The 27782-nt window shown below is 38.3% G+C and overlaps 1 protein-coding gene across 9 annotated transcripts in view; it reads left to right on the top strand.

Annotated features, from left to right (window-relative positions):
• LOC149749632 (uncharacterized) overlaps positions 1-26707 on the top strand; it is a 352954-nt gene extending 326247 nt beyond the window's left edge. For 5 of the 9 annotated variants that reach the window (XM_089908436.1, XM_089908432.1, XM_089908431.1 and 2 more), the window contains 2 exons: positions 19683-19898; positions 26140-26707. In XM_089908436.1, the coding sequence (XP_089764562.1) occupies positions 19683-19898; positions 26140-26178 (255 nt within the window). In that variant the 3' untranslated portion in view covers positions 26179-26707. Of the gene's footprint in view, positions 1-3347; positions 3544-4353; positions 4479-19682; positions 19899-25483 lie in introns of those variants that run through there. The other 4 variants (XR_016392458.1, XM_089908429.1, XM_089908430.1 and 1 more) reach the window with 4 other exon arrangements.
• Positions 26708-27782: the final 1075 nt, after the last annotated feature.

Raw genomic sequence — 27782 nt, 5'->3', positions numbered from 1 at the left:
ACATTATATTAGTTTCAGATATACAACATAATGATTCAGAATTTGCATATATTGTGAAATGATCACCTCAGTAATTATAGTTAACACCCATAATCCCACAGTTACAGTTTTGTATGTGTGTGAAATGAGAACTTTTTAAGATTTACTCTTAGCAACTTTCAAATACACAATACAGTATTATTAACTATAATCACCATATTGTACATTACATATCCATGACTTCTTTATTTTATAACTGGAAGTTTGTACCTTTTGACCCCTTCACCTACTTCCGCAAATCCCCATGGCTGGCAGTCACCAGTCTGTTCTTTATGTATGAGCTCAGTTTGGGTTTGTTTTTTATTTTTCTATATTCATAGAAGTGAGGTCATATGCTATTTGTCTTTCTCTGTCTGACCTATTTCACTTAGCAGTATATCTTCAAGGTTCATCCATGTAGTCACAAATAGCAAGATTTCATTCCTTTTTTATGGCTTAGTATTCTGGTGTGTGTGTGTGTGTGTGTGTGTGTGTGTGTGTGTGTGTGTGTGTGTGTATCACATTTTCTCTATCCATTCATCCATTGATGGACACTTAGATTGCTTCCTTATTTGGCTATTGTAAGTAATGCTGCATCGAACTTTGGGGTGCATATATCTTTTTGAGTTAGTGATTTTGTTTTCTTCAGATAAATACCCAGAAGTGGAATTGTTGGATCATATGGTAATTCTATTTTTAATTTTCTGAAGAATCTTCATACTGATTTTTATAGTAGTTGCACTAATTTACATTCCTACCAACAGTGCACGGGGGTTCCCTTTTTCCCCACATCCTCACCAACACTTGTTATAATTGTCTTTTTGAGGATAGCCATTCTAACAGGTATGAGGCAATTTATCATTGTGGTTTTGCTTTGCATTTCTCTGATGACTAGTGATATTGAGCATCTTTTCATGTAATGGCCATCTGCATGTCTTCTTTGGAAAACGTCTATTCAGGTCTATATATAAAATCATGTCATCTGCAAATAGAGACAATTTTACCTTTTCCTTTCCAATTCTGATACCCCTTCTTTCTTTTTCTTGCCTAATTGCTCTACCTGTGACTTCTAGTACTGTGTCGAATAGGAGTGGTAAAGATGGGCACCCTTGTCTTTTTCCTGACCTTAGAGAAAAAGCTTTCGGACTTTCACCATTAAGTATGATGTTAGCTGAGTGTTTGTCGTATATGGCCTTTATTATGTTGAGATATGTTCCTTCTGTGCCTAATTAGTTAAGAGTTTTTATCAGGAGTGAATGTTGAATTTTGTCAAATGTTTTTTCTGCACCTTTTGAGATGATCATATGTTTCTTTTCTCTTATTCTATTAATATGATGTATGTTGATTAATTTGCATATGTTGTACAATCCTTGCATTCCAGGGATAAATCCCATTTGATCATAGTCTGTGATCCTTTTTTGTGTGTTGCTGAATTTGGTTAGCTAGTATTTTATTGAGGATTTTTTCATCCATATTTATTAGGGATATTGGCCTGTAGTTTTCTTTTCTAGTCGTGTCCTTTTCTAGTTTTGGTATCAGGATAAAAGGAGTTTGGGAGTGTTTCTTCCTCTTTTATTTCTTGAGTTTGAGAAGGATTGGTGTTAATTCTACTTTAACTGCTTGGTGAAAATTACCACTGAAGGCTTCTAGTCCTGGGCTTTTCTTCATTGGGAGATTTTTGATTAGTGATTCAGACTCCTTAGCAGTATTGGTCTATTCAGATTTTCTATTTCTTCCTGATTCAGTCTGGGTAAGTCATATGTTTCTAAGAATTTTTCCAGATCTTCAAGGTTGTCCAGTTTGTTGTATATTTGTTCACAGTTACTTCTTATGCTCTGTGTTTCTTTGGTATCAGTTTTAATGTCTTCTTTTTCATTATAATTTTGTTGATTTGAGTCCTTTCTCTTTTTTCCTTGGATAGTCTAATTAAGGATTTGTCAATTTTATGTATTTTTTCAAAGAAACAACTTTTAGTTTGGTTAATCTTTTCTATTGTTTGTTCTCTAATTTCATTTATTTCTATTCTGATCTTTCATTATTTCCTTTCTTCTAACTTTGGGCATAGTTTGTTCTTCTTTCTCTAGTTCCTTAAGGCATAGAGTTAGGTTGTTTATTTATCATCTTTCTTGCTTCTCAATGTAAATATTTATTACTATGAACTTCTATCTTAGAACTGCTTTGCTGCATCCCACAAGTTTTGATATGTTGTATTTCCATTTGCCTTTGTCTCAAGACACTTTGTTCCCTTTAATTTCTTCTTTGATCCATTGGTTATTCAGGAGAGTGTTGTTTAATTTCCATTTGTTCATGAATTTCCGGTTTCCTCTCGTTATTGATTGCTAGTTTCATGCCATTGTAGTCAGAGAAGATACTTGGTATGATTTCAGTCTTCCTGAATTTGCTAATACTTGTTTTGTGGCCTAACATATGGCATGTCCTAGAAGATGTTCCATGTGCAGCTGAGAAGAGTATGTATTCTGCTGTTCTTTATATGTCTGTTAGGGCCATTTGGTCTACAGTATGTTCAAATCCATTATTTTCTTATTGATTCTCTGTCTGGATGATCTATCCATTGTTGAGAGTGGGGTATTAAAGTCCCCAACTATTACACTATTACTATTTATTTACCATTTTAGCTCTGTTAGATTTTGCTTTATATGTTGAGGTGTGCCAGTGTTAGGCATGTAGATATTTACAACTGTTATATCTTATTAATGTATTAAGTCCTTTATCGTTATATAATTACCTTCTTTGTCTCCTTTAGCTTATAGTCTATGTTGTCTAAGTATAGCTATCCGTGCCTTTTTTGGCTGTTGTTGTTACCATTTGCTTGAAATGTCTTTTTCTATCCTTTCACTTTCAGTCTATGTGTGTCTTTAAGGCCAAGGTGGGTCTCTTACAGGCAGCATATTGATGGATCTTGTGTCTTTTTTTAATCCATTCAGCCATTCTATGTCTGTTAATTGGAGAATTTTATCATTTGCATTTAAAGTAATTATTGATAGGTAAGGACTTACTATTGCCACTGAGTTGTTTTTCTGGTTATTTTTATAGATCTGTTGTTTCTTGTTTCTTATTCTGCTGTCTCTTTTGTGTGTTTTGATTGATGTCTTTGGTATGAGTATGCTTTGCCTTCTTTATCATGTTCTTTTGTGTAATTACTGTAGCACTTTTTCTTCACCCTAATCTCTTCTTATAAGGACATCAGTCATATTAGATTAGAGCCACGCTTATGACCTCATTTTAATTTGTCTCTATTTTTTTCTTTTTTTTTTTTTTGCGGTACGCGGGCCTCCCACTGTTGTGGCCTCTCCCGTTGCGGAGCACAGGCTCCAGACACGCAGGCTCAGCGGCCGTGGCTCACAGGCCCAGCCGCTCCGCGGCATGTGGGATCTTCCCGGACCGGGGCACGAACCTGTGTCCCCTGCATCGGCAGGTGGACTCTCAACCACTGCACCACCAGCGAAGCCGTTAATTTGTCTCTTTAAAGACCTTATCACCAAATACTGTGAGTCATACTCTGAGGTAATGGGGGTTAGGACTTCAACATGTGAATTTTGGGAGGATACAATTTATTCCATGATAGTAATCTCTATGTGGGTTTAAACTACAATCCAAATTGAATTATGCCAGAGAAAAACATAGCATTTGATATGTCTGCTTTTTGATAGAGAATAGTAGTCAATTTGCTGATCTCTTGTGAAGATGATCCAGGCCTTCTTACAAAGAGAGAAAAGGTAGAATTAAGGAGAAATTAAAGACAAATTATGCATTAGGATGGCTCTTAAGGAAATACTATTGAAGGAAAGGAACTGTTATCCTCAACGATGACCCATTTCGTGGCCTTTGATCTCATTTATAACCTGTGACCTACTTTATTCTGCAGGGTTGTTTCTGGAGTTTATTTTCCTGAATTGACAATTAAGGTACAGGACTTTAAAAAACTGTAATTCTGATCCAAAAAATTTGTATGCTGATCCAGTATTACAGTTTCATTCTGAAAGGGAACCCACAGTTGAAACATTAATCATTCAAACACAAAATGTCTCAAACACAGGAAAAACATGGTTCCCACCATAGTACACAGTCATTTTCAGGTATATATGTTGTCATTTTTATTGATTTTTTATAAAGATTCAAAATAGTGATTCAAAATATCTACTGTTTCTCTTTCATTTTCTAATTGTATAACCTTTGTCCTACTTTTCTTTCCTGATTTACTCTGATCTTAGTCCTTAAAATTTTTTTCTTCTTGTGCAGAATTAAATATTTTGACTACTTTAACCTCTGCCAGTGGTAACATCTGAGATCACACATGCTTTCTTTGTTCCCAAGGCTGACTGGCAGTGATCATAGGTGCTGAGCTTATCCTGTCTCTCCTGGTCTTCAAGACTTTCTCATCTGCCACCTCCTCCAAGAAGTCTTCCTCACAGTGCTGACCCACAGTGAATTTTCCTCCTGTAAATGTAGAATGTGTTAAAAATCTAATTTTTATTTTCTATCACTAATAGTATGTAACCTTCCATGACTTTATGTCATCCTTCTCCCACCAGATTGCTACTCTCTTAAAAGGTTCAATACTGAGCAATTTATGACCATGTCTGTGTTTCTCATGACTAGCACAGTGGAACTTGTGAGTATAACACAGTAATAGAGTAGGCATGAAAAGGCTCACTGGTCAGCCATCTGTGCTACAAGGGGTGTGTGCTATGGCTGGGAGATGAGAAGGAGCAGACAAGCATGTCCTGGAAGACCCACTTTCAAGACTAATCACTAATCAGTCATTTTATGGCATGACCAAAAGAAGTACAAAGTTGTAGCTACAGCCAGCCCTACTTTCTCTTCCCATGTCCTCTTGTCTTCCCACTGTAGGTTCTGAGCTGAGCATAGTGATAAAAAGAGGAATAAGACAGAGTCCCTGTCCAGCTTTTACTTGTTAATGGTAGCACTGCTGATCAGCAGAGGTTCCATGCTCATCACAAGACATTTGCCTGAACACCTGCAGAAGCAGTTGCCACCACAGGTGATAGCTTTTCATAGGCTCTTCCCCAGCTCCCATTTGCTGCCCTACAGTGGCAACTGGCAACACCTGCTTCCCAGATTCCCCTGCAAGCTCTGACTTACCCACCAGACTTAGTGATTCAGGAGAGCTGGTTGCTGACTTTTCTCTGATCTTCTTCATTTCTCTCTTCTGGATCCTTACTTCCCTAGCTTCTCTGACAACTGCACAAGATTTCATTCCTGTAATGAAGCTTTATCCCATACTACATTGCCCAACTGAATGCCAGTGGATTCAGTCACATACCTCATAAATGTGTGCTATCTTAATGAGCTATGGCAGAAAGTGTTGTGCTGTCTCAGCAAATGACAGAGATGGGGGAGACAGATAATTTTTATTCAGCTCTGTTCTCTCATCCCTTTATTCCTTATGATCAGATGTACTGATTTGGGATAAAATCAACTGATGGAAGTCATGAGTCTTCTGGTGACCACTAAAAAGGCTTACCATTTATATGATTATAACAAGATCAAAACAGTGACTACTTTTTGACTTCCTCAGCCAACTAAAATAATGACTGTATTGAAGGTTATTGACAAATGTCACTATTTGGAACAGTTTGGAATGATAAAAGGTGATGTTTCATATCATTAGCAATATAGGTTCTCAGCCTATGCCTTGAAAACACAACTTAATTTATTTCATCTTGAGACTGTGTCTATTCCTAGAATTTGAGGCACTCCCCTATCCCTAAGAGTTTTCTCATCAGTAAAATATGCCATCTTTTAGCCAGTTTTCCCTTACAGCTTTTCTGTGAGATCCTGATTTAAATAGATGGTGTATCATTGACAGGATCAAAATAAAGTTATACTGAAGACAAAAACAGTAAAGACTTTGAAAGTATAATCTAGGGCATAGGAAAAGAAGAGAGAAGATTTAGGGATGACAAGAACAGTGTTGATAACCTATGTTATGTCACACTCCTGAGAAAGTGTGGAAGAGGGAAGCTTGTACTAGAGCCACAAGCAGAGAGCTGGGCATTGGGCATAATCCATAGCTTACTTTATTTTTTAACAACTTTGTTGCAGTATAATTGCTTCACAATAGTGTGTTAGTTTCTGCTTTATAACAAAGTGAATCAGCTATACATGTACATAGATCCCAGTATCTCCTCCCTCTTGTGTCTCCCTCCCACCCTCCCTATCCCACCCCTCTAGGTGGTCACAAAGCACTAAGCTGATCTCCCTGTGTATGCGGCTGCTTTGCACTAGCTATCTATTTTACATTTGGTAGTATATATAAGTCTATGCCACTCTCTCACTTCATCCCAGCTTACCCTTCCCCCTCCCCGTGGCCTCAAGTCCATTCTCCATGCCAGCGTCTTTATTCCTGTCCTGCCCATAGGCTCTTCAGAACCATGTTTTGTTTTGTTTTGTTTTTAGATTACATGTGCCAGCATACAGCATTTGTTTTTCCTCTTTCTGACTTACTTGACTCTGTGTGACGGTCTGTAGGTCCTTTCACTTCACTACAAATAACTCAATTTTGTTTCTGTTTATGGCTGAGTAATATTCCATTGTATATATGTGCCACATCTTCTTTATCCATTCATCTGTCGATGGACACTTAGGTTGCTTCCATGTCCTGGCTATTGTAAATAGTGCTGCGATGAACATTGTGGTACATGTCTCTTTTTGAATTATGGCTTTCTCAGGGTATATGCCCAGTAGTGGGATTGCTGGGTCATATGGTCGTTCTAGTTTTAGTTTATTAAGGAACCTCCATGCTGTTCTCCATAGTGGCTGTATCAATTTACATTCCCACCAACAGTACAAGAGGGTTCCCTTTTCTCCACATCCTCGCCAGCATTTATTGTTTGTAGATTTCCTGATGATGGCCATTCTGACTGGTGTGAGGTGTTATCTCTCATTGTAGTTATGATTTGCATTTCTATAATAATTAGTGATGTTGAGCATCCTTTCATGTGTTTGTTGGCAGTCTGTATATCTTCTTTGGAGAAATGTCTATTTAGGTCTTCTGCCCATTTTTGGATTGTTTGTTTGTTTGATATTGAGCTGCATGAGCTGCTTGTAAATTTTGGAGATGAATCCTTTGACAGTTGCGTCATTTGCAAATAATTTCTCCCATTCTGAGGGTTCTGTTTTCATCTTGTTTATGGTTTTCTTTGCTGTGCAAAAGCTTTTAAGTCTCATCAAGTCACATTTGTTTATATTTCCATTTCTTTCAGAGGTGGATCAAGGATCTTGCTGTGATTTATGTCATAGAGTGTTCTGCCTATGTTTTCCTCTAAGAGTTTGATAGTGTCTGGCCTTACATTTAGGTCTTTAATCCATTTTGAGCTTATTTTTGTGTATGATGTTAGGGAGTGTTCTAATTTCATTCTTTTACATGTAGCTGTCCAGTTTTCCCAGCACCACTTATTGAAGAGGCTGTCTTTTTTCCATTGTACATTCTTGCCAAAAATGAGGTGACCGTAAGTGCGTGGGTATATCTCTGGGCTTTCTATCCTGTTCCATGGGTCTATATTTCTGTTTTTGTACCAGTACCACACTGTCTTGATTACTGTAGCTTTGTAGCATACTCTGAAGTCCAGGAGCCAGATTCCTCCTGCTCCATTTTTCTTTCTCAAGATTGCTTTGGCTATTCGGGGGGTCTTTTGTGTTTCCGTACATATTGTGAAACTTTTTGTTCTAGTTCTGTGAAAAATGCCATTGGTAGTCTGATAGGGATTGCACTGAATCTGTAGATTGCTTTGGGCAATATAGTCATTTTCTCAATGTTGATTCTTCTAATCCAAGAACATGGTATATCTCTCCATCTGTTTGTATCATCTTTAATTTCTTTCATCAGGGTCTTATAATTTTATGCATACAGGTCTTTTGTCTCCTTTGGTAGGTTTATTCCTAGATATTTTATTCTTTTTGTTGCAATGGTAAATGGGAGTTTCCTTAATTTCTCTTTCATATTTTTCATCATTAGTGTATAGGAATGCAAGAGATTACTGTGCATTAATTTTGTATCCTGCTACTTTACCAAATTCATTGATTAGCTCTAGCAGTTTTCTGGTAGAGTCTTTAGGGTTCTCTGTGTATACTGTCATGTCACCTGCAAGCAGTGACAGGTTTACTTCTTCTCTTCCAATTTGGATTCCTTTTATTTCTTTTTCTTCTCTGATTGCTGTAGCTAAAACTTCCAAAACTATGTTGAATAAGAGTGGTGAGAGTGGGCAACCTTGTCTGGCTCCTGATCTTAGTGGAAATGGTTTCAGTCTTTCACCATTGAGAATGATGTTGGCTGTGGGTCTGTCATATATGGCCTTTATTATGTTGAGGTAAGTTCCCTCTGTGCCTACTTTCTGGAGGGTTTTCATCATAAATGGGTGTTAAATTTTGTTGAAAGCTCTTTCTGCATCAGTTGAGATGATCATATGGTTTTTCTCCTTCAATTTGTTAATGTGGTGTATCACATTGATTGATTTGCGTATATTGAAGAATCCTTGCATTCCTGGGATAAACCCCACTTGATCATGGTGTATGATCCTTTCAATGTGCTGTTGGATTCTGTTTGCTAGTATTTTGTTGAGGACTTTTGCATCTATGTTCATCAGTGATATTGGCCTGTAGTTTTCTTTCTTTGTGACATCTTTGTCTGGTTTTGGTATCAGGGTGATGGTGCCCTCGTAGAATGAGTTTGGGAGTGTTCCTCCCTCTGCTATATTTTGGAAGAGTTTGAGAAGGATAGGTGTTAGCTCTTCTCTAAATGCTTGATGCAATTCGCCTGTGAAGCCATCTAGTCCTGGGCTTTTGTTTGTTGGAGGATTTTTCATCACAGTTTCAATTTCAATGCTTGCTATTGGTCTGTTTATATTTTCTGTTTCTTCCTGGTTCAGTCTCAGAAGGTTGTGCTTTTCTCAGAATTTGTCCATTTCTTCCAGGTTGTCCATTTTATTGGCATAGAGTTGCTTGTAGTAATCTCTCATGATCCTTTGTGTGTCAGTTGTTAATTTTCCATTTTCAGTTCTAATTCTGTTGATTTGAGTCTTCTCCCTTTTTTTCTTGACAACTCTGGCTAACGGTTTATCAGTTTTGTTTATTTTCTCAAAGAACCAGCTATTAGATTTATTCATCTTTGCTATCAACTCCTTCATTTCTTCTTCATTTATTTCTGATCTGATCTTTATGATTTCTTTCTTTCTGCTAACCTTGGGGGTTTTCTGTTCTTCTTTCTCTAATTGTTTTATGTGTAAGGTTAGGGTGTTTATTTGAGATGTTTCTTGTTTTTTGAGGTAGGATTGTATTGCTATAAACTTCCCTCTTAGAACTGCTTTTGCTGCATCCCATAGGTTTTCGGCCATTGTGTTTTCATTGTCATTTGTTTCTAGGTATTTTTTGATTTCCTCTGATTTCTTCAGGGATCTCTTGGTTATTAAGTAGTGTATGGTTTGGCTTATTTTTTACAGATATTTTTTCTGTAATTGATATCTAGTCTCACAGCGTTGTAGTCGGAAAAGACACTTGACACGATTTCAATTTTCTTAAATTTACCAAGGATTGACTTGTGACCCAAGATATGATCTATCCTGGAGAATGTTCCATGAGCACTTGAGAATAAATTGTATCCTGTTGTTTTGGGATGGAATGTCCTATAAATATCAATTAAGTCCATCTTGTTTAGTGTATCATTTAAAGCTTGTATTTCCTTATTGATTTTCAGTTTGGATGATCTGTCCATTGATGAAAGTCATTTGTTAAAGTCCCCTACTGTGATAAAGTCCCCTACTGTGACTGTGTTACTGTTAAATTCCCCTTTTATGGCTGTTAGCATTTGCCTTATGTATTGCAGTGCTCCTATGTTGGGTGCATAAATATTTACAATTGTTATATCTTCTTCTTGGATCGATCCCTTAATCGTTATGTAGTGTCCCTCTTTGTCTCTTGTAATAGTCTTTCTTTTAAAGTCTATTTTGTCTGATACAAGAATTGCTACTCCAGCGTTCTTTTGGTTTCCATTTGCATGGAATATCTTTTTTCATCTCCTCACTTTCAGTCTGTGTGTGTCCCTAGGTCTGAAGTGGGTCTCTTGTAGACAGCATATATACAGGTCTTGTTTCTGTATCCATTCAGCCAGTCTATATCTTTTGGTTGGAGCATTTAACCATTTACATTTAAGGTAATAATAGATATGTAAGTAAGTTCCTATTACCATTTTCTTATTTGTTTTGGTTTGTTATTGTAGGTCTTTTCCTTCTCTTGTGTTTCCTGACTAGAGAAGTTCCTTTAGCATCTGTTGTAAAGCTGGTTTGGTGCTGCTGAATTCTCTTACAAGCGTTTGCTTGTCTGTAAAGGTTTTAATTTCTCCATCAAATCTGAATGAGATCCTTGCTGGGTAGAGTAATCATGGTTGCAGGTTCTTCTCCTTCAACACTTTAAATATGTCCTGCCAGTCCCTTCTGGCCTGCAGAGTTTCACTGAAAGATCAGCTGTTAGTTAACCTTATGGGGATTCCCTTGTGTGTTATTTGTTGTTTTTCCCTTGCTGCTTTTAATATGTTTTCTTTGTATTTAATTTTTGATAGTTTGATTAATATGTGTCTTGGCATGTTTCTCCTTGGATTTATCCTGTATGGGACTCTCTGTGCTTCCTGGACTTGACTATTTCCTTTTCCATGTTAGGGAAGTTTTCAACTAATCTCTTCAACTATTTTCTCAGTCCCTTTCTTTTTCTCTTCTTCTTCTGGAACCCCTATAATTCGAATGTTGATGCATTTAATGTCCCAGAGGTCTCTGAGACTGTCCTCAATACTTTTTTTTTAAAAAAATACTTTTTTTAAAAAAAAATTCTGCTCTGCAGTAGTTATTTCATCTTCCAGGTCACTTATCCATTCGTCTGCCTCACTTTTTCTGCTATTGATTCCTTCTAGAGAATTTTAAATTTCATTTATTTTGTTGTTCATCATTGTTTGCTCTTTAGTTCTTCTAGGTCCTTTTTAAATGTTTCTTCTATTTTCTCCATTCTTTCTATTTCCAGGATTTTGGATCATCTTTACTATCACTACTCTGAATTCTTTTTCAGGTGGACTGCCTATTTCCTCTTCATTTATTTGGTCTAGTGGGTTTTTACCTTGCTCCTTCATCTGCTGTGTGTTTCTCTGTCTCCTCATTTTTCTTAACTTACTGTGTTTGGTGTCTCCTTTTCACAGGCTGCAGGTTTGTAGTTCCTGTTGTTTTTGGTGTCAGCCCCCAGTGGCTAGGGTTGGTTCAGTGGGTTGTGTAGGCTTCCTGGTGGAGGGGACTGGTGCCTGTGTTCTGCTGGATGAGGCTGGATCTTGTCTTTCTGGTGGGTAGGACCATGTCCAGTGGTGTGTTTTGGGATGTCTATGAACTTATTATGATTTTCGGCAGCCTCTCTGCTAATGGGTGGGGCTGTGTTCCTGTCTTGCTAGTTGTTGAGTGGAGCTGCATCTTAGCGTTGAGATGGAGATCTGTGTGAGAGCTTTTGCCATTTGATTGTACATGGAGCTGGGAGGTCTCTGGTGGTCCAATGTCCTGAACTCAGCTCTCCCACCTCAGAGGCACAGGCCTCACTCCCAGTCAGAGCACCAAGACCCTGTCAGCCACATGGCTCAGAAAAAAAGGGAGAAAAAAGAAAAAAAGAAAGTTATTTAAAAAATTATTAAAAATTAAAAATAAAAACAAAAGAAAGAGAGCAACCAAACCAAAAAAGAAATCCACCAGTGATAACAAGTGTTAAAAACTATACTTAAAAAAAAGGACCGACAGAACCCTAGAACAAATGGTAAAAGCAAAGCTATACAGACAAAATCACACAAAGAATCATACACATACACAATCACAAAAAGAGAGAAAGGAAAAAAAAATATATATATATATAGTTGCTTCCAAAGTCCACCACTTCAATTTTGGGATGATTCGTTGTCTCTTCGGGCATTCCACAGATGCAGGGTACATCAAGTTGATTGTGGAGATTAATCTGTTGCTCCTCAGGCTGCTGGGAGAGAGAACCCCAGCACAGCTCCTGGGGTTCAGCTTTGGATTGGCCCCGCCTCGGCGTGTAGGTTGCTGGAGGGCATCTGTTCTTCGCTCAGACAGGATGGGGTTAAAGGAGCAGCTGATTGGGGGCTCTGGATCACTCAGCCCTGGCGGGAGGGCAGAGGCCAGCATGACATTGCAACAGCCTGAGTGAGGCGTGCTGTGTGTTCTCCCAGGGAAGTTGTCCCTGGATCACAGGACCCTGGCAGTGGCGGGCTGCACAGGTTCCCAGGAGGGATGGTGTGGGAGTGAGCTGTGCTTGCACACAGGCTTCTTGGCGTCTGCAGCAGCAGCCTTAGTGTCTCCTGCCCGTCTCTGGTGTCTGTGCTGATAGACGCGGCTCGCGCCCACCTCTGGAGCATGTTTAGGTGGTGCTCTGTATCCCCTCTCCTCGCACACCCCAAAACAATGGTGTCTTACCTCTTAGGCAGGTCCAGAATTTTTCCCGGACTCCCTCCTCGCTAGCTGTGGCGCACTTGCCCCCCTTCAGGCTGTGTTCACGCTGCCAACCCCAGTCCTCTCCCTGGGATCTGACCTCAGAAGCCCAAGCCTTTGCTCCCACCCGCCATGGCTAGTGAGTGCTCATCAGCACTGATCCTCTGTGCAGGAATCTTTCTGCTTTGCCCTCTACACCCCTGTTGCTGTGCTCTCCTGTGTGGCTCCAAAGCTCCTGCCCCACCACCCGCTGTCTCTGCCAGTGAAGGGGCTTCCTAGTGTGTGGAAACCTTTCCTCCTTCATAGCTCCCTCCCACTGGTGCAGGTCCTGTCCCTATTCCCTTGTCTCTGTTTTTACATTTTTCTTTTGCCCTACCCAGGTACGTGGGGAGTTTCTTGCCTTTTGGGAGGTCTGAGGTCTTCTGCCAGCATTCAGTAGGTGTTCTGTAGGAGTTGTTCCATGTGTAGATATATTTCTGATGTATTTGTGGGGAGGAAGGTGATCTCCAAGTCTTACTCCTCTGCGATCTTGAAGGTCTCCTCCATAGCTTACTGTAATCTCTGTAACAGTTATAAAAAGAATAGCTGGTATTGATGGGCATGTGCCTTGAGTGTTACAGATAAGAACTTCCTCTCCAGATGTGCTCTCCACTAGATGATAAAGTCACCACTCTGGACTAAAAGACCAGGGGCTTTCTGTCTTTTTTACATTTCTACTGTATCCCATTTCTAGTGCAGACGTAACACATTAAAGATAGTCAATAAATGTTCTTAAGTGAAAAAATATGTCCTTGGAAGAGATAAGAGTTGGTTATGTGAAATACCAAGGTAAGGCTCAGACTCATTTAAGAGATGTTCAAATACAGTCAAGGCTTATTCACAGCACTGTGTAACACTTACTCCCCAAGACCCCTTATTTGTTGATAGCCAACAATTTCTTACAATTCCAAAGGATCATCAAATGATCAAGTCTTTTTGCTTTTAAGTATTTTCTGACCTTAATATATTAAAAACCTATAGGGCTTCCCTGGTGGCGCAGTGGTTGAGAGTCCACCTGCCGATGCAGGGGACACAGGTTCGTGCCCCGGTCCGGAGCCGCGGAGTGGCTGGGCCCGTGAGCCATGGCCACTGGGCCTGCGCGTCTGGAGCCTGTGCTCCGCAACAGGAGAGGCCACAACAGTGAGAGGCCCATGTACCGCAAACAAAACAAAACAAAACCCTATAAACCTTGACAACAGGAGGGGAGTAATACAGATACAAGTCCTATATTTATTTCTACAGGTAGAGTTGCCAGGCAACCATCACATTATAACACACGGGACTGTCATTATGGATCCCTCTTCTCCTGTAACTCCTTTACTGCCAAAATGAAAAGCAATGCAGACAACAGTGTCGCTTAAAAGGATCCATCCTCTAGGCACTACTCGATAAAATCTTCTGTTGAAGAAACTGCAGAATACTCTGGAGCTGGCAAAAATGATTCCATGCTTTTAGAATAGTCCTTCTCAGTATAGAAAATGCACTTACATTGAGAGAAAACTGTGAATAAAAAGGTAATTCAGAGTATTAAACTGTGAAGAAGTTAGCAATGTAAATTATTTATCATAAATTAATATAAGACACCAGGGGTCCTAAGTACACAGCAGAATAGGTGCTGTCTTATTCATACTCTGGTTACTGCTCAGCTTTCCTCCATGGTAATTTCATCCATACCACTCACAGGATGACAATTTTATATCATAAGAGGTCCCTTGGTAGTGGATATTAATTTATAATAGAGGGGAACAGCAGGGAGAATTTTTTGTGTGCTCCTTGCCACTAAAACACACAAACTGCTCCCTTGATGAACATATGGTTAAATATTAAAATATTAGTGATGGCACTAGCATTAATAAGAGATATAACAATATAACCATATATAACAATATACCCATATATTGTATATATTAATAATCCACAGAAAATATTATAGATCCTAAAGAAAAGCTCCCAGGATAAATTGTTTATTCTTTCTTGTGGTTTAAAAACACATAATCTTCAAAAATTATGCAATGCTTCCACAATGGGACTTACAATTATCTGAGGTCAAATATCTGAACTATTATTTTTTTCTAATGAAGCATAAACAATAAGATCTTTATTGTTGTCTCTAGACCATAATAGAACTGCCAGTAACTAAGGGATGAAATAAATGTTTCCAAAATAATAAAAAGCATCAAGCTAGATTAGTGGTTTCTATAGTTCCTTAAATGACACATATTCCACATGAAAAATATTTTCAACACGTTTCCTCAAATAAAAATATCAGGCAATGAAGAAACACTAATTAGGATCTATCTAATGTAGGGGACTTCTGCATTGTGAGCAAGATCTAACTACAATCCTGTATAAAACTAACATTTAAAAAATCTATTCCTTATTATTCAAGGACTTTGAAATAGTTTGCTAAAATAGCTTTTCAAATGGGAAAATACCATTTCTGCTTAGGAGCTCAAAAAGCACTAATTCCAAAGTAGAACTTAAATGGCATATGAAAGGACACATAACAAAATAGTGGTGTAGTCTAGAACAAACCAGGTATATACTTCATTCAAGGCAAGCTGTACCTTCAGTAATGAGCTAGAGTGATTGTCATCTTCCTAGAGAGTAATATCTTATTTGTCACAGCAGCTATTTTCTCCTTCTATTTTTTTTAGGTATAACTGACCCTACATTATATTAGTTTCATATATATACCATAGGAATTCCATATTTGTATATATTGGGAAATGAGCCCCCAAAATAAGTCTAGTTAACATCTGTCACCATACAGTTATAAACTTTTTTTTCCTGTGATGAGAACTTCTAAGATTCTCATAGCAACTTTCAAATACGCAATACAGTATTATTAACTATAGTCACCATGCTATACATTATATCCACATGACTTATTTATGTTACTACAGGAAGTCTGTATGTTTTGACCCCCTTCACTCATCCCCCCCACCTCTGGCAACTACCAGTCTCTATATCTAAGAGCTTGGTTTTTGTTATTGTATTGGAGTATAGTTGATTTACAATGTTGTGTTAGTTTCAGGTGAACAACAAAGTGATTCAGTTATACATATATCCATTCTTTTTCAGATTCTTTTCTCATATAGGTTATCAACATAATATTGAATAGAGTTTCATGTGCTATACAATAGGTCCTTGTTGGTTATCTATCTTATACATAGTAGTGTGTGTGTTAATCCCAAATCTTGACTTATCCCTCCCCTCCCCCATGTTTCCCCTTTGGTAACCATAAATTTGTTTTTGAAGTCTGTGAGTCTGTTTCTGTTTTGTACATAAGTTCATTTGTATCATTTTTTTTAGATTCTATATATAAGTGATATCATATGATATTTGTCTTTCTCTATCTGACTTAACTTCACTTGGTGTGATAATCTCTAGGTCCATCCACATTGCTGCAAATGGCACTGTTTCACTCTTTTTTTATGGCTGAGTAATATTCCATTGTATATATGTGCCACATCTTCTTTATCCATTCCTCTGTTGATGGACATTAAGGTGCTTTCATGTCTTGGCTCTTGTAAATAGGGCTGCAGGGAACAGTGGGGTACATGTATCCTTTCAAACCATGGTTTTCTCCAGATATATGCCCAGGAGTGGGATTGCTGGATCATATGGTAACTCTATTTTTAGTTTTTTAAGGAACCACCATAATGTTCTCCATAGTGATTATACCAATTTACATTCCCACCAACAGTGTAGGAGGATTCCTGTTTCTCCACATCCTCTCCTTCATTTATTGTTTGTAGACATTTTGATGATGGCCATTCTGACTGGTGTGAGTTGATACCTCATTATAGTTTTGATTTGCATTTCTCTGTTAGTGATGTTGAGCATCTTTTCATGTGCTATTTGGCCATCTGTATGTCTTCTTTGCAGAAATGTCAATTTGGATCTTCTGCCCATTTTTTGATTGGGTTGTTTTTTTGACATAGAGCTACGAGCTGTTTGTATATTTAGGAGATTAATCCCTTATCGGTCGCTTCATTTGGAAATATTTTCTCACATTCTGTGGGTTGTCTTTTCATTTTATTTATGGTTTTCCTTGCTGAGTAGAAGATTTTGAGCTTAATTATGTCCCATTTATTTTTGCTTTTATATTCATTACTGTAGGAGGTGGATCAAAAAACAAATATTGCTGCGATTTATATCAGAGTGTTCTGCCTGTGTTTTCCTCTAAGAGTTTTATAGCTTTTGGTCTCACATTTAGCTCTGGGATCCACTTTTAGTTTATTTTGGGATATGGTGTTAGAGAACTTCTAATTTCATTCTTTTACATGTAACTGTCCAGTTTTCCCAGCACACTTGCTGAAGAGGCTCTCTTTTCTCCATTGTATATTCTTGCCTCCTTTGTCAAAGAAAAGGTGACCATATGTGTGTGGGTTTAATCTCTGGGCTTTCTATCCTGTTCCATTGATCTATATTTCCTTTTTTGTGCCAGTACCATACTGTCTTGATTACTGTAGCTTTGTAGTATAGTCTGAAGTCAGGGAGCCTGATTCCTCCAGCTCTGCTTTTCTTTCTCAAGATTGCTTTGGTTATGAGGGGGTCTTTTGTGTCTCCATACACATTGTAAAAATTTTTTGTTCTAGTTCTATGAAAAATGCCATTGGTAATTTGATAGGGATTGCACTGAATCTGTAGATTGCCTTGGGTTGTATAGTTATTTTAACAATAGTGATTCTTCCAATCCAAGAACATGGTATACCTCTCCATCTGTTTGTGTCATCTTCGATTTCTTTCATCAGCATCTTATACTTTTTGGAGTACAGGTCTTTTGTCTCCTTAGGTTTATTCCTAGGTATTTTATTCTTTTTGATGTGATGGTAAATGGGATTGTTTCTTTCATTTCTCTTTATCAATCATCTTTTGTTGTTAGTGTACAGAAATGCAACAGATTTCTGTGTATTAATTTTGTATCCTACAACTTTACCAAATTGAGCTCTACTAGTTTTCTGGTAGCATATTTAGGATATTATATGTATATTGTCATGTCATCATCTACAAACAATGACAGTTTTACTTTTTTCCAATTTAGATTCCTTTTATTTCTCCTCTGAATGCCATGGCTAGGACTTCCAAATCTATGTTGAATTAACGTGACAATAGTGCACATGCTTGTCAGTTTCCTTATCTTAGATAGAATGCTTTTTTTAGCATTTCACCATTGAGTATGTTGTTAGCTGTGGGTATGATCCCTCTATGCCCACTTTCTGTGGTTTTTATCATAAATGGGTGTTGGATTTTGTCAAAAGATTTTTTTGCATCTATTGAGATGATCATTTGGTTTTCAGTTTATTAATATGTATCACACTGACTGATTTGTGGGTATTGAAAAATCCTTGCATCCTTGGGATAAATCCCACTTGATCATGGTGTATGATCCTTTTAATGTATTGTTGGATTTGGTTAGCTAGTGTTTTGTTGAGTATTTTGGTGTCTTTGTCAGCATGGATATTGGCCTATAATTTTCTTGTGTGTGGTATCTTTGTCTGGTTTTGGTATCAGGGTGATGGTGGCCTCATAGAATGAGCTTTGAGTGTTCCTTATTCTGCAGTTTTCTGGAATATTTTGAGAAGGATAGGTATTAACTCTTCTCTAAATGTTTGACAGAATTCACCTGTGAAGCCATCTGGTCCTGGACTTTTGTTTGTTGGGAGTTTTTAACTCATGGTTTCAATTTCAGTACTTGTGATTGGTCTGTTCATATTTTCTATATCTTCCTAGTTCAGTCTTAGAAGCTTGTACCTTTCTAAGAATTTGTCCATTTCTTACAGGTTGTTCATTTTATTGGCATAGAGTTACACAGCTCCCTCCCTGGGGTGCAGGCTGCATCCCAACTGCTTTTTCTTTTGCCCTTTGTCCTACCCCGTTACATGGAAGATTTCTTGCCCTTTCAGAAGGCTGAGGTCTTCTGCTGGTGTTCGGTAGGTGTTATGTGAATTGTTCCACTTGTAGATGTATTTTTAATGTTTTTGTGGGAGAAGGTGAGCTCCACATCCTAGTCCTCTGCCATCTTGAGCCTGTCCTGCTGTTACTGTTACTTTAGCATAATGCCTTCAAGGACCATCCATATTGTTACAAATGGCACATTTCCTTCTTTTATGGATTAATAGTATTGCATTACATATATATATACACCACATCTTCTTTGTCCCTTCATCTATTGATGGACACTTAGGTTGTTTCCATGTCTTGGCAATTGTAACTAATGTTGCAATGAACATGGAAGTGCATGTATCTTTTCAAGTTAGGGTTCTCAGTTTTTGGATAAATAGCCAGAAGTGGAATTGCTGGGTCATATAATAGTTCTATTTTTAATTTTTTAAGGAACCGCCATACTGTTTCCCATAGTGGCTGCACCAATTCATATTACCACCAACAGTGCACAAACGTTTGTTCCCTTTTCTCCACATCCTCACCAACACTTGTTATTTCCTGGTTTTTAATAATAATAGCCACTCTCACAGGTGTGAGCTGATATAACATTGTGGTCCTGGGGGCATAGGAGGGAGGCCGGGGAGATCAGGAGAGGCCCTCTGGGAGGAGCAGAGGGTGACTGCCCCACCCACTCAGGCCCAGGGAGCCTGCTGAGCTTGCAGGCCAGTCCCCTGCCCTCCAAAGCCCTCTCCAGGCCATTTGGGTCATTGGGGGCATAGGAGGGAGGCCAGGGAGATCAGGAGGGGCCCTCTGGGACCAGAGGAGCAGGAAAGGATAGGAGGGTGTTTGCCCCTGCCCACTCGAGCCCAGGAAGCCTGCTGGGCTCCCAGGTGAGGTCCCCTGCCCTCTGAGAGAGACAAGGTGTGGAGGGCACACCTGGGCCCCTTCTGTTCTGTTGAGCCTGAATCCCACCCCCCACAGTCCCCAGGGCCTTTTCTAGCCCTGTGGGTCCTAAGCATAGGCCCTGCCCTCCACAGCCAAGGCCTTCTCCCCTTTTTAAAATTTTTTTTTCTTTTCCATCCTCCTCTTTTTTACTATTGTGGTACTGGTGTCCCTTCTGGTTGTTGATTCATCTATAGTTTTATATTCTTTCTAACATATCTGTTAGTTTCCTAGTCTAATTTTACTTTCTACTTTGTTATTCTTTTCTTTTTTTGCCTCCCCACGCAGCTTGCAGGATTTTGGTTCATGACCTGGGGGTCAGGCCGAAGCTCCTGCAGTGGGAGCTCCAAGTCTGAACTGCTGACTAACAGAGAACCTCAGACACCAGGGAATGTCCATTGGAGTGAGGTCTCATGGAGGTCCTCATCGCAGCACCAAGACCCAGCTCTACCCAACAGCCTACAAACTCCAGTGTTGGAAGCCTCAGGCCAAACAACCAGTAAGGTAAGACAGGAACACAATCCCACTCATAAAAAAAATGAGACAGCAAAAAAATATGTCACAGATGAAGGAGCAAGGTAAAAACCTACAAGACCAAATAAATGAGGAGGAAACAAACAGGCAATCTCCCTGAAAAAGAATTCAGAGTAATAACCGTAAAGATGATCCAGAATCTCAGAAATAAAATGGAGGCATGGATTGAGAAAATACAAGAAATAGATGAACAGCACAATAACTGAAATGAAAAATACACCAGAAGGAATCAATAACAGAATAACTGAGGCAGAAGAATGAATAAGTGAGCTGGAGGACAAAATGGTGGAAATAACTGACAAGGAGCAGAAGAAAGAAAGAATGAAAAAAGAATTGAAGACAAGCTCAGAGACATCTGGGACAACACTAAACACACCAACATTTGAATTATAGGGGTCCCAGAAGAAGAGAAAAAGAAAGCGTCTGAGAAAATAGTTGAGGAGATTATAGTGGAAAACTTCCCTAATGTGGGAAAGAGAATAGTCACCAAAGTCCAGGAAGCACAGAGAGTCCTATACAGGATAAACCCTAGGAAAAACACACCAAGACACATACTAAACTAACAAAAATTAAATTCAAAGAAAAAAAATTAAAAGCAGCAAGGGAAAAACAAAAAATAACATACAAAGGACTCCCCATAAGGTTATCAGCTGATTTTTCAGCAGAAACTCTTCAGGCCAGAAGGGAGTGGCAGGATATATACTTAAAGTGACGAACCAAGATTCCTCTACCCAGCAAGGATCTCATTCAGATTTGATGGAGAAATCAAAAGCTTTTCAGAAAAGCAAAAGCTAAGAGAATTCAGCACCACCAAACCAGCTTTACAACAAATGCTAAAGAAACCTCTCTAGGCAGGAAACCAAGAGAAGAAAAAGACCCACAAAAACAAACCCCAAACAAGAAAATGGTAATAGGAACATACATCCAATATGAACCTTAAATATAAATGGATTAAATAATATAAATGGATTAAATGCCCCAACCAAAAGACACAGACTGGCTGAATGGATACAAAAACAAGACCCATATATACATTGTCTACAAGAGACCCCCTTCAGACCTAGGGACACATACAGACAAAGTGAGGGGATGGAAAAAGATATTGCATGCAAATGGAAATCAAAAGCAAGCTGGAGTACCAATACTCATAGCAGATAAAATAGACTTTAAAATAAGGACTGTTACAAGAGATAAGGAGGGACACAACATGATCAAAGGATCAATCCAAGAAGAAGATACAACAAGTATAAATGTTTTTGCACCCAACATAGGAGCACCTCAATACATAAGTCAAATGCTAACAACCATGAAAGGAGAAATCGACAGTAACACAATAATAGCAGGGGACTTTAACACCCACACCCCACTTACACCAATAGATAGATCATCCAAACAGAAAATAAAAAAGGAAACACAAGCTTTAAATGACACCATAGACCACCTAGAATTGATTTATATTTACAGAACATTCCACCCAAAAGTGGAAGAATACACCTTCTTCTCAAGTGCACACGGAACATTCTCCAGGATACATCACATCTTGGGTCACAATCAAGCCTTGGAAAATTTAAGAAAATTGAAATCGTATCAAGTATCTTTTCTGACCACAACACTATGAGATTGGAAATCATGACAGGAAATAACAAAGAGAGCACTGAAGAAATCAAAACAAATGACAATGAAAACACAATGACCCAAAACCTATGGGACGCCACAGAAGCAGTTCTAAGACAGAAGTTTATAGCAATTCAGTCTCTCCTCAAGAAACAAGAAAAATCTCAAATAAACAATCTAACCCTACACTTAAAACAACTACAGAAAGAACAAAGAAAACCCAAAGTCAGTAGAAGGAAAGAAATCATAAGGATCAGAGCAGAAATAAATGAAATAGAAACAAAGAAAACAATAACAAAGATCAATAAAACTAAAAGCTGGTTTGTTAAGAAGATAAACAAACTTGATAAACCCTTAGCCAGACTCATCAAGAAAAAAAGGGAGAGGACGCAAATCAATAAAGTTAGAAATGAACAAGGAGAAATCACAACCACAGAAATACAAGGGGTTATAAGAGACTAGTACAAACAACTATATGCCAATAAAATGGACAACCACGAAGAAATGGACAAATTCCTGGAAAGGTACAATTTTGCAAGACTGAACCAGGAAGAAATAGAGAATAAGAACAGACCAATCACAAGTAATGAAATTGAAACTGTGATTAAAAATCTTCCAACAAACAAAAGCCCAAGACCAAATGGCTTCACTGGTGAATTCTATCAAACATTTAGAGAAGAGCTAACACCGATCCCTCTCAAACTCTTCCAAAAAACTGCAGAGGGAGAAACACTCCCAGATTCATTCTACGAAGCCACCATCACCCTGATACCAAAGCCAGAAAAGATATCACAAAAAAAGAAAATTATAAAATTATAGACCAATATCACTGATGAACATAGATGCAAAAATCCTCAACAAAATACTAGCAAACAGAACCCAACAGCACATTAAGAGGATCATACACCATGATCAAGTGGGATTTATCCCAGGATGCAAGGATTTTTCAATATATGCAAATCAATCAGTGTGATACACCACATTAATGAATCAAGGAATAAAAACCATATGATCCTCTGAACAGATGATGCAGAAAAAGCTTTTGACAAAATTCAACACCAATTTATCATAAAAACTCTTCAGAAAATGGGCATAGAGGGAACCTACCTCAACATAATAAAGGCTATATATGACAAACCCACAGCCAACATCATTTTCAATGGTGAAAAACTGAGACCATTTCCTCTAAGATCAGGAACAAGACAAAGATGTCCACTCTTGCCACTCTCATTCAACATAGTTTAGGCAGTCCTATCCACCACAATCAGAGAAGAAAAGGAATACAAATTGGAAAAGAAGTAAAACTGTCACTGTTTGCAGATGACGTGATATTATACATAGAAAACCCTAAAGATGCCACCAGAAAACTATTAGAACTAATCAATGAATTTGGTAAGGTTTCAGGATACAAAGTTAATGCACAGAAACCTCTGGCATTCCTATACACCAACAACAAAAAATCAGATACAGAAATTAAGGAAACAATCCATTTACCATCGCAATGAAAAGAATAAGATACCTAGGAATAAACCTGGCTAAGGAGGTGAAAGACTTGTACTCAGAAAACTATAAAACACTGATGAAAGAAATCAAAGATGACATAAACAGATGGAGAAATATACCATGTTCTTGGATTGGAAGAATCAATATTGTGAAAATGACTGTACTACCCAAAACAATCAACGGATTCAGTGGAATCCTTATCAAACTACCAATGGCATTCTTCACATAATTAGAACAAAAAATTTTTGGAGGGCTTCCCTGGTGGTGCAGTGGTTGAGAGTCTGCCTGCCAATGCAGGGGACACGGGTTTGTGCCCCGGTCCGGGAAGATCCCACATGCCATGGAGCAGCTGGGCCCATGAGCCATGGCCGCTGAGCCTGCACGTCCAGTGCCTGTGCTCTGCAACGGGAGAAGCCACAACAGTGAGAGGCCCACATACCGCATAAACAAAACAAAACAAAATTTTTGGAAACACAGGAGACCCTGAATAGCCCAAGTAATCTTGAGAAGAACAACAGACTTGGAAGAATCAGGCTCCCTGAGTTCCAACTATATCACAAAGCTACAGTAATCGAGACAGTATAGTACTGGCACAAAAACAGAAGTATGCATCAGTGGTACAGGATAGAATGCCCAGAGATTAGCCCACACACATATGGTCACCTAATATACAACAAAGGAGGCAAGAACATACAATGGAGAAAAGACAGCCTCTTCAATAAGTGGTGCTGCGAACACTGGACATCTACATGGAAAAGAATGAAATTAGAACACTACCTAACACCATACACAAAAATAAACTCAAAATGGATTAGAGTTAAATGTAAGACCAGACACTGTAAAACTCTTAGAGGAAAACATAGGCAGAACACTCTATAACATAAATCACAGCAAGATCCTTTTTGACCCACCTCCTAGAGATATAAAACAAAAGTAAACAAATGGGACCTAATGAAACTTAAAAGCTTTTGCACAGCAAAGGAAACCATAAACAAGACAAAAAGACAACCCCCAGAATGGGAGAAAATATTTGCAAATGAAACAACAGACAAAGGATTAATCTCCAAAATATACAAACAGCTCATAGAGCTCAATATCAAAAAACAAACAATCCAATTAAACAATGGGCAGAAGATCTAAATAGACATTTCACCGAAGAAGATATACAGATGGCCAAGAGGCACATGAAAAGATGCTCAACATCACTAATTAGTAGAGAAATGCAAATCAAAACTACAATGAGGTATCCCCTCATGCCCGTCAGAATGGCCATTTTCAAAAAATCTAGACACAATAAATGCTGGAAAGGGTGTGGTGAAAGGGGAACCCTCCTGCACTGTTGGTGGGAATGTAAATTGATACAACCACTATGGAAAACAGTATGGAGGTTCCTTAAAAAAACTAAAAATAGAATTACCATATGACCCAGCAATCCCACTACTGGGCATATACCCTGAGAAAACCATAATTCAAAAAGACACATGCACCACAATGTTCATTGCAGCACTATTTAGAATAGCCAGGACATGGAACCAACCTAAGTGTCCATCAACAGATGAATGGATAAAGAAGATGTGGCACATATATACAATGGAATATTACAATGGAATACATATATTACATATATTACATATACTACATATATTACATATGTAGTATGTACATATGTAATATATACATATATATTACATATATTACATATTACATATACTACATATAATACATATATTACAATGGAATATACAATGGAATATATACAATGGAATAAAAAGAAACAAAATTGTGTTATTTGTAGTGAAGTGGTTGGACCTGGAGTCTGTCATACAGAGTGAAGCAAGTCAGAAAGAGAAAAATACCATATGCTAACGCACATATATGGAATCTAAAAAAAAACAAAACAAAACATGGTACTGATGAACCTAGTTGCAGGGCAGGAATAAACAGGTAGACATAGAGAATGGACTTGAGGACACAGGGTGGGAGGGGGAAGCTGGGGTAAAGTGAGAGTAGCATCGACATATACACTGCCATATCTAAAATAGTTAGCTAGGGGGAAGCAGCAGCACAGCACAGGGCGATCAGCTCAGTGCTTTGCAATGACCTAGAGGGGTGGGACAGGGAGGGTGGGAGGGAGGCTCAAGAGGGAAGGGATATGGGGACATGCAGATTCACTTTGGTGTACAACAGAAACTAACACAGTATTGTGAAGTTATACGCCAATTAAAATAAATAAATAAATAAGCTATTTAAATAAATAAGCTATTAAAATAAATAAATAAGCTACAAGGATATATTGTACAGCAGAAGGAATATAGCCAATATTTTATAACTATAAATAGAGTATAAGGTTTAAAAATTGTGACTCAGTTGTATACCTGAAATTCATATAATGTTTTAAATCAGTTATACCTCAATAAAAATATTTTTTTAAATCCTAGCTGACCTGCCAAAATATGTAACCTGAATCTAATCATGAGGAAACATCAGAGAAACCCAAGTTGAGGGATATTCTACAAAATAACTAGCCTGTTCTCTCTAAAAATGTCGAGTTCTTTTATACGCACAGACATCTTCTCCACTCCAAAGTAAAGTCTGAGCAACTATTCTTGATTCCAGGAGATCACAGAGATATGACACCTGATTGAATCCTGGACCATGAAGGACCGTGAACTATAGATTAGAAAATAGTGTTGTGTTTTAAAGTTCCTGAAATTTGATAATTACACCCCTAATTATGTAAGAAAATGTTCTCATTCTCAGGAAATACATACTGACATATTTAGGGATAAGTGGTCTTAATGTCTACAAATTATTTTCCAGTGATTTTCGGAATATGTATATAAAAGTATTGATCTATACGTGTGTATGTATATATACATTTACAGAGAGAAAGAGAAAGTAGAGAAATCAAATGTTCATAATTGGTGGATCCTGAAGGATATACCTGTGGAACTCCACTTATCCATAAACACTCAAATTTAGCCTTACCTTTCTTTTAATAATGGTATCAACAGAGCATACTATGTTTCAGATACTTTATATCCAATTATCATTTTATCCTTATAACAACTCTATGAAAACCTTTTGTCATTAGCTCCTAGTGAAAGCCCAGAGGACTGAGGTTAAGTCCTGAAGCATGGGTCTATTTGTCTCCGCTGTGCAAGTTTTTAAGCCTGATGCTGCCTTCCTGCCCTGGACAATGTTTGATGCTCTTTCTTCCATGCTTCCATAGCAGTTTACACAGACCTCTTCTATTGTATTTATCTTGTGATACTGTCATCATGTTTTTAAATATGTGCATCTTACTTTTGCTTACCTTCAACCTAACACGAAGTCTGACGCATGGCAGGCATCCAATAATAAACAAATCAAGGAAGACTATGGGCACACCACTCCAGGAAGTGCATCCTGGAGTGGATGGTAGATACATCATCATCTACAACTGCTCTGTCAATATGACATCTACTCGCTACATGTAGCTGTTGAGCACTTGAAATCTGGCTAGTCCAAATTGAGATGTGCTGTAAGTATATATGCACATATTTATTATGAAACATTTTTAAGAAAAAATGGAGACTATCTCAATATTTTTTCACATTGCTTCCCCACTGAAATAATACTTTGGATGTATTGGTTTAAATAAAATATATGATTAAAATAAATTTTCTGTTTCTTTTTACTTTTTTTTTAAAATTGTGGTGACCGTAAATTTAAAACTACACATGGAGCTCACATTATATTTCTTTTGGTAGTGCTGGTCTACACAGATGAGCAACCTACTTTAATGATTCTGATTATTCTTCAAGAGCAGCAAATAATTCTTGCCTTCTTCATCCCTTTTGAAAACTAAGAGTAAGGTCTACTGGGGGAGTGTTCTTGAACTTTAATGTACATATAAATCACCAGCAGACAGATTCTGATTACTAGGTCTGGGGCAGGCCTGTGAGTCTGCATTTCTAACAAGCTCCCAGGTGGTGCTGCTACTGGCCCAGGACCACACTGCGTAGAGAGTGACTGAAGCCAGCCAGGCTTTCATTTGATGCAGGCACTGGCAGATAAATATTTCATTAACCTAAGGAAAGGCAGTATATTAGGAAGTCTAATTGCTGCGAACCACCTCTGGTTACATCAGTTAGTCATAAGAATGTGATTTCCCCAGATCTACAATATGAGTTACCACACTATTAATAAAACGCTTGCAAAAGTAAGAAGCAAACCTTTCTATTAAGGTGATACAGAATTATGCTAGTCCTTTTCTAAAAACACACACAGTATCTTAACAACCCCAGCTGTCCCTCAGGGGACATTATAGGAAGTCAGCGGGACTTAAAGATGGCCCCAAATTCTGGTATTATGGATGCACTTTAGAAATTAGAGATGGACAGAAAATAAGACTATCTTTCTCCTATATGCCTAGAATGCCATTTAAATATTTCTGTATCTCCGTATGGTTTTTTTTTGTTTGTTTTGCGGTACGTGGGCCTGTCACTGTTGTGGCCTCTCCCGTTGCGGGGCACAGGCACCGGACGTGCAGGCTCAGCGGCCATGGCTCACGGGCCCAGCCGATCCGCGGCATGTGGGATCTTCCCGGACCGGAGCACGAACCCGTGTCCCCTGCATCGGCAGGTGGACTCTCAACCACTGTGCCACCAGGGAAGCCCTCCATATGTATTTTTAATGAAAAGCATCTCTTGTCCTATCCATTTCTAGGTAATAACACCCACAAGTTACTGTGGA

This window comes from Delphinapterus leucas, chromosome 3 (genome assembly GCF_059928025.1).
Source record: "Delphinapterus leucas isolate spDelLeu-1000000601 "Yukka" chromosome 3, BTC_Dleu_Yukka2, whole genome shotgun sequence".
NCBI lineage: Eukaryota > Metazoa > Chordata > Mammalia > Artiodactyla > Monodontidae > Delphinapterus > Delphinapterus leucas.
The sequence above is the reverse complement of the archived record's forward strand: the minus strand, read 5'-3'. Positions and strand labels throughout refer to the sequence as shown.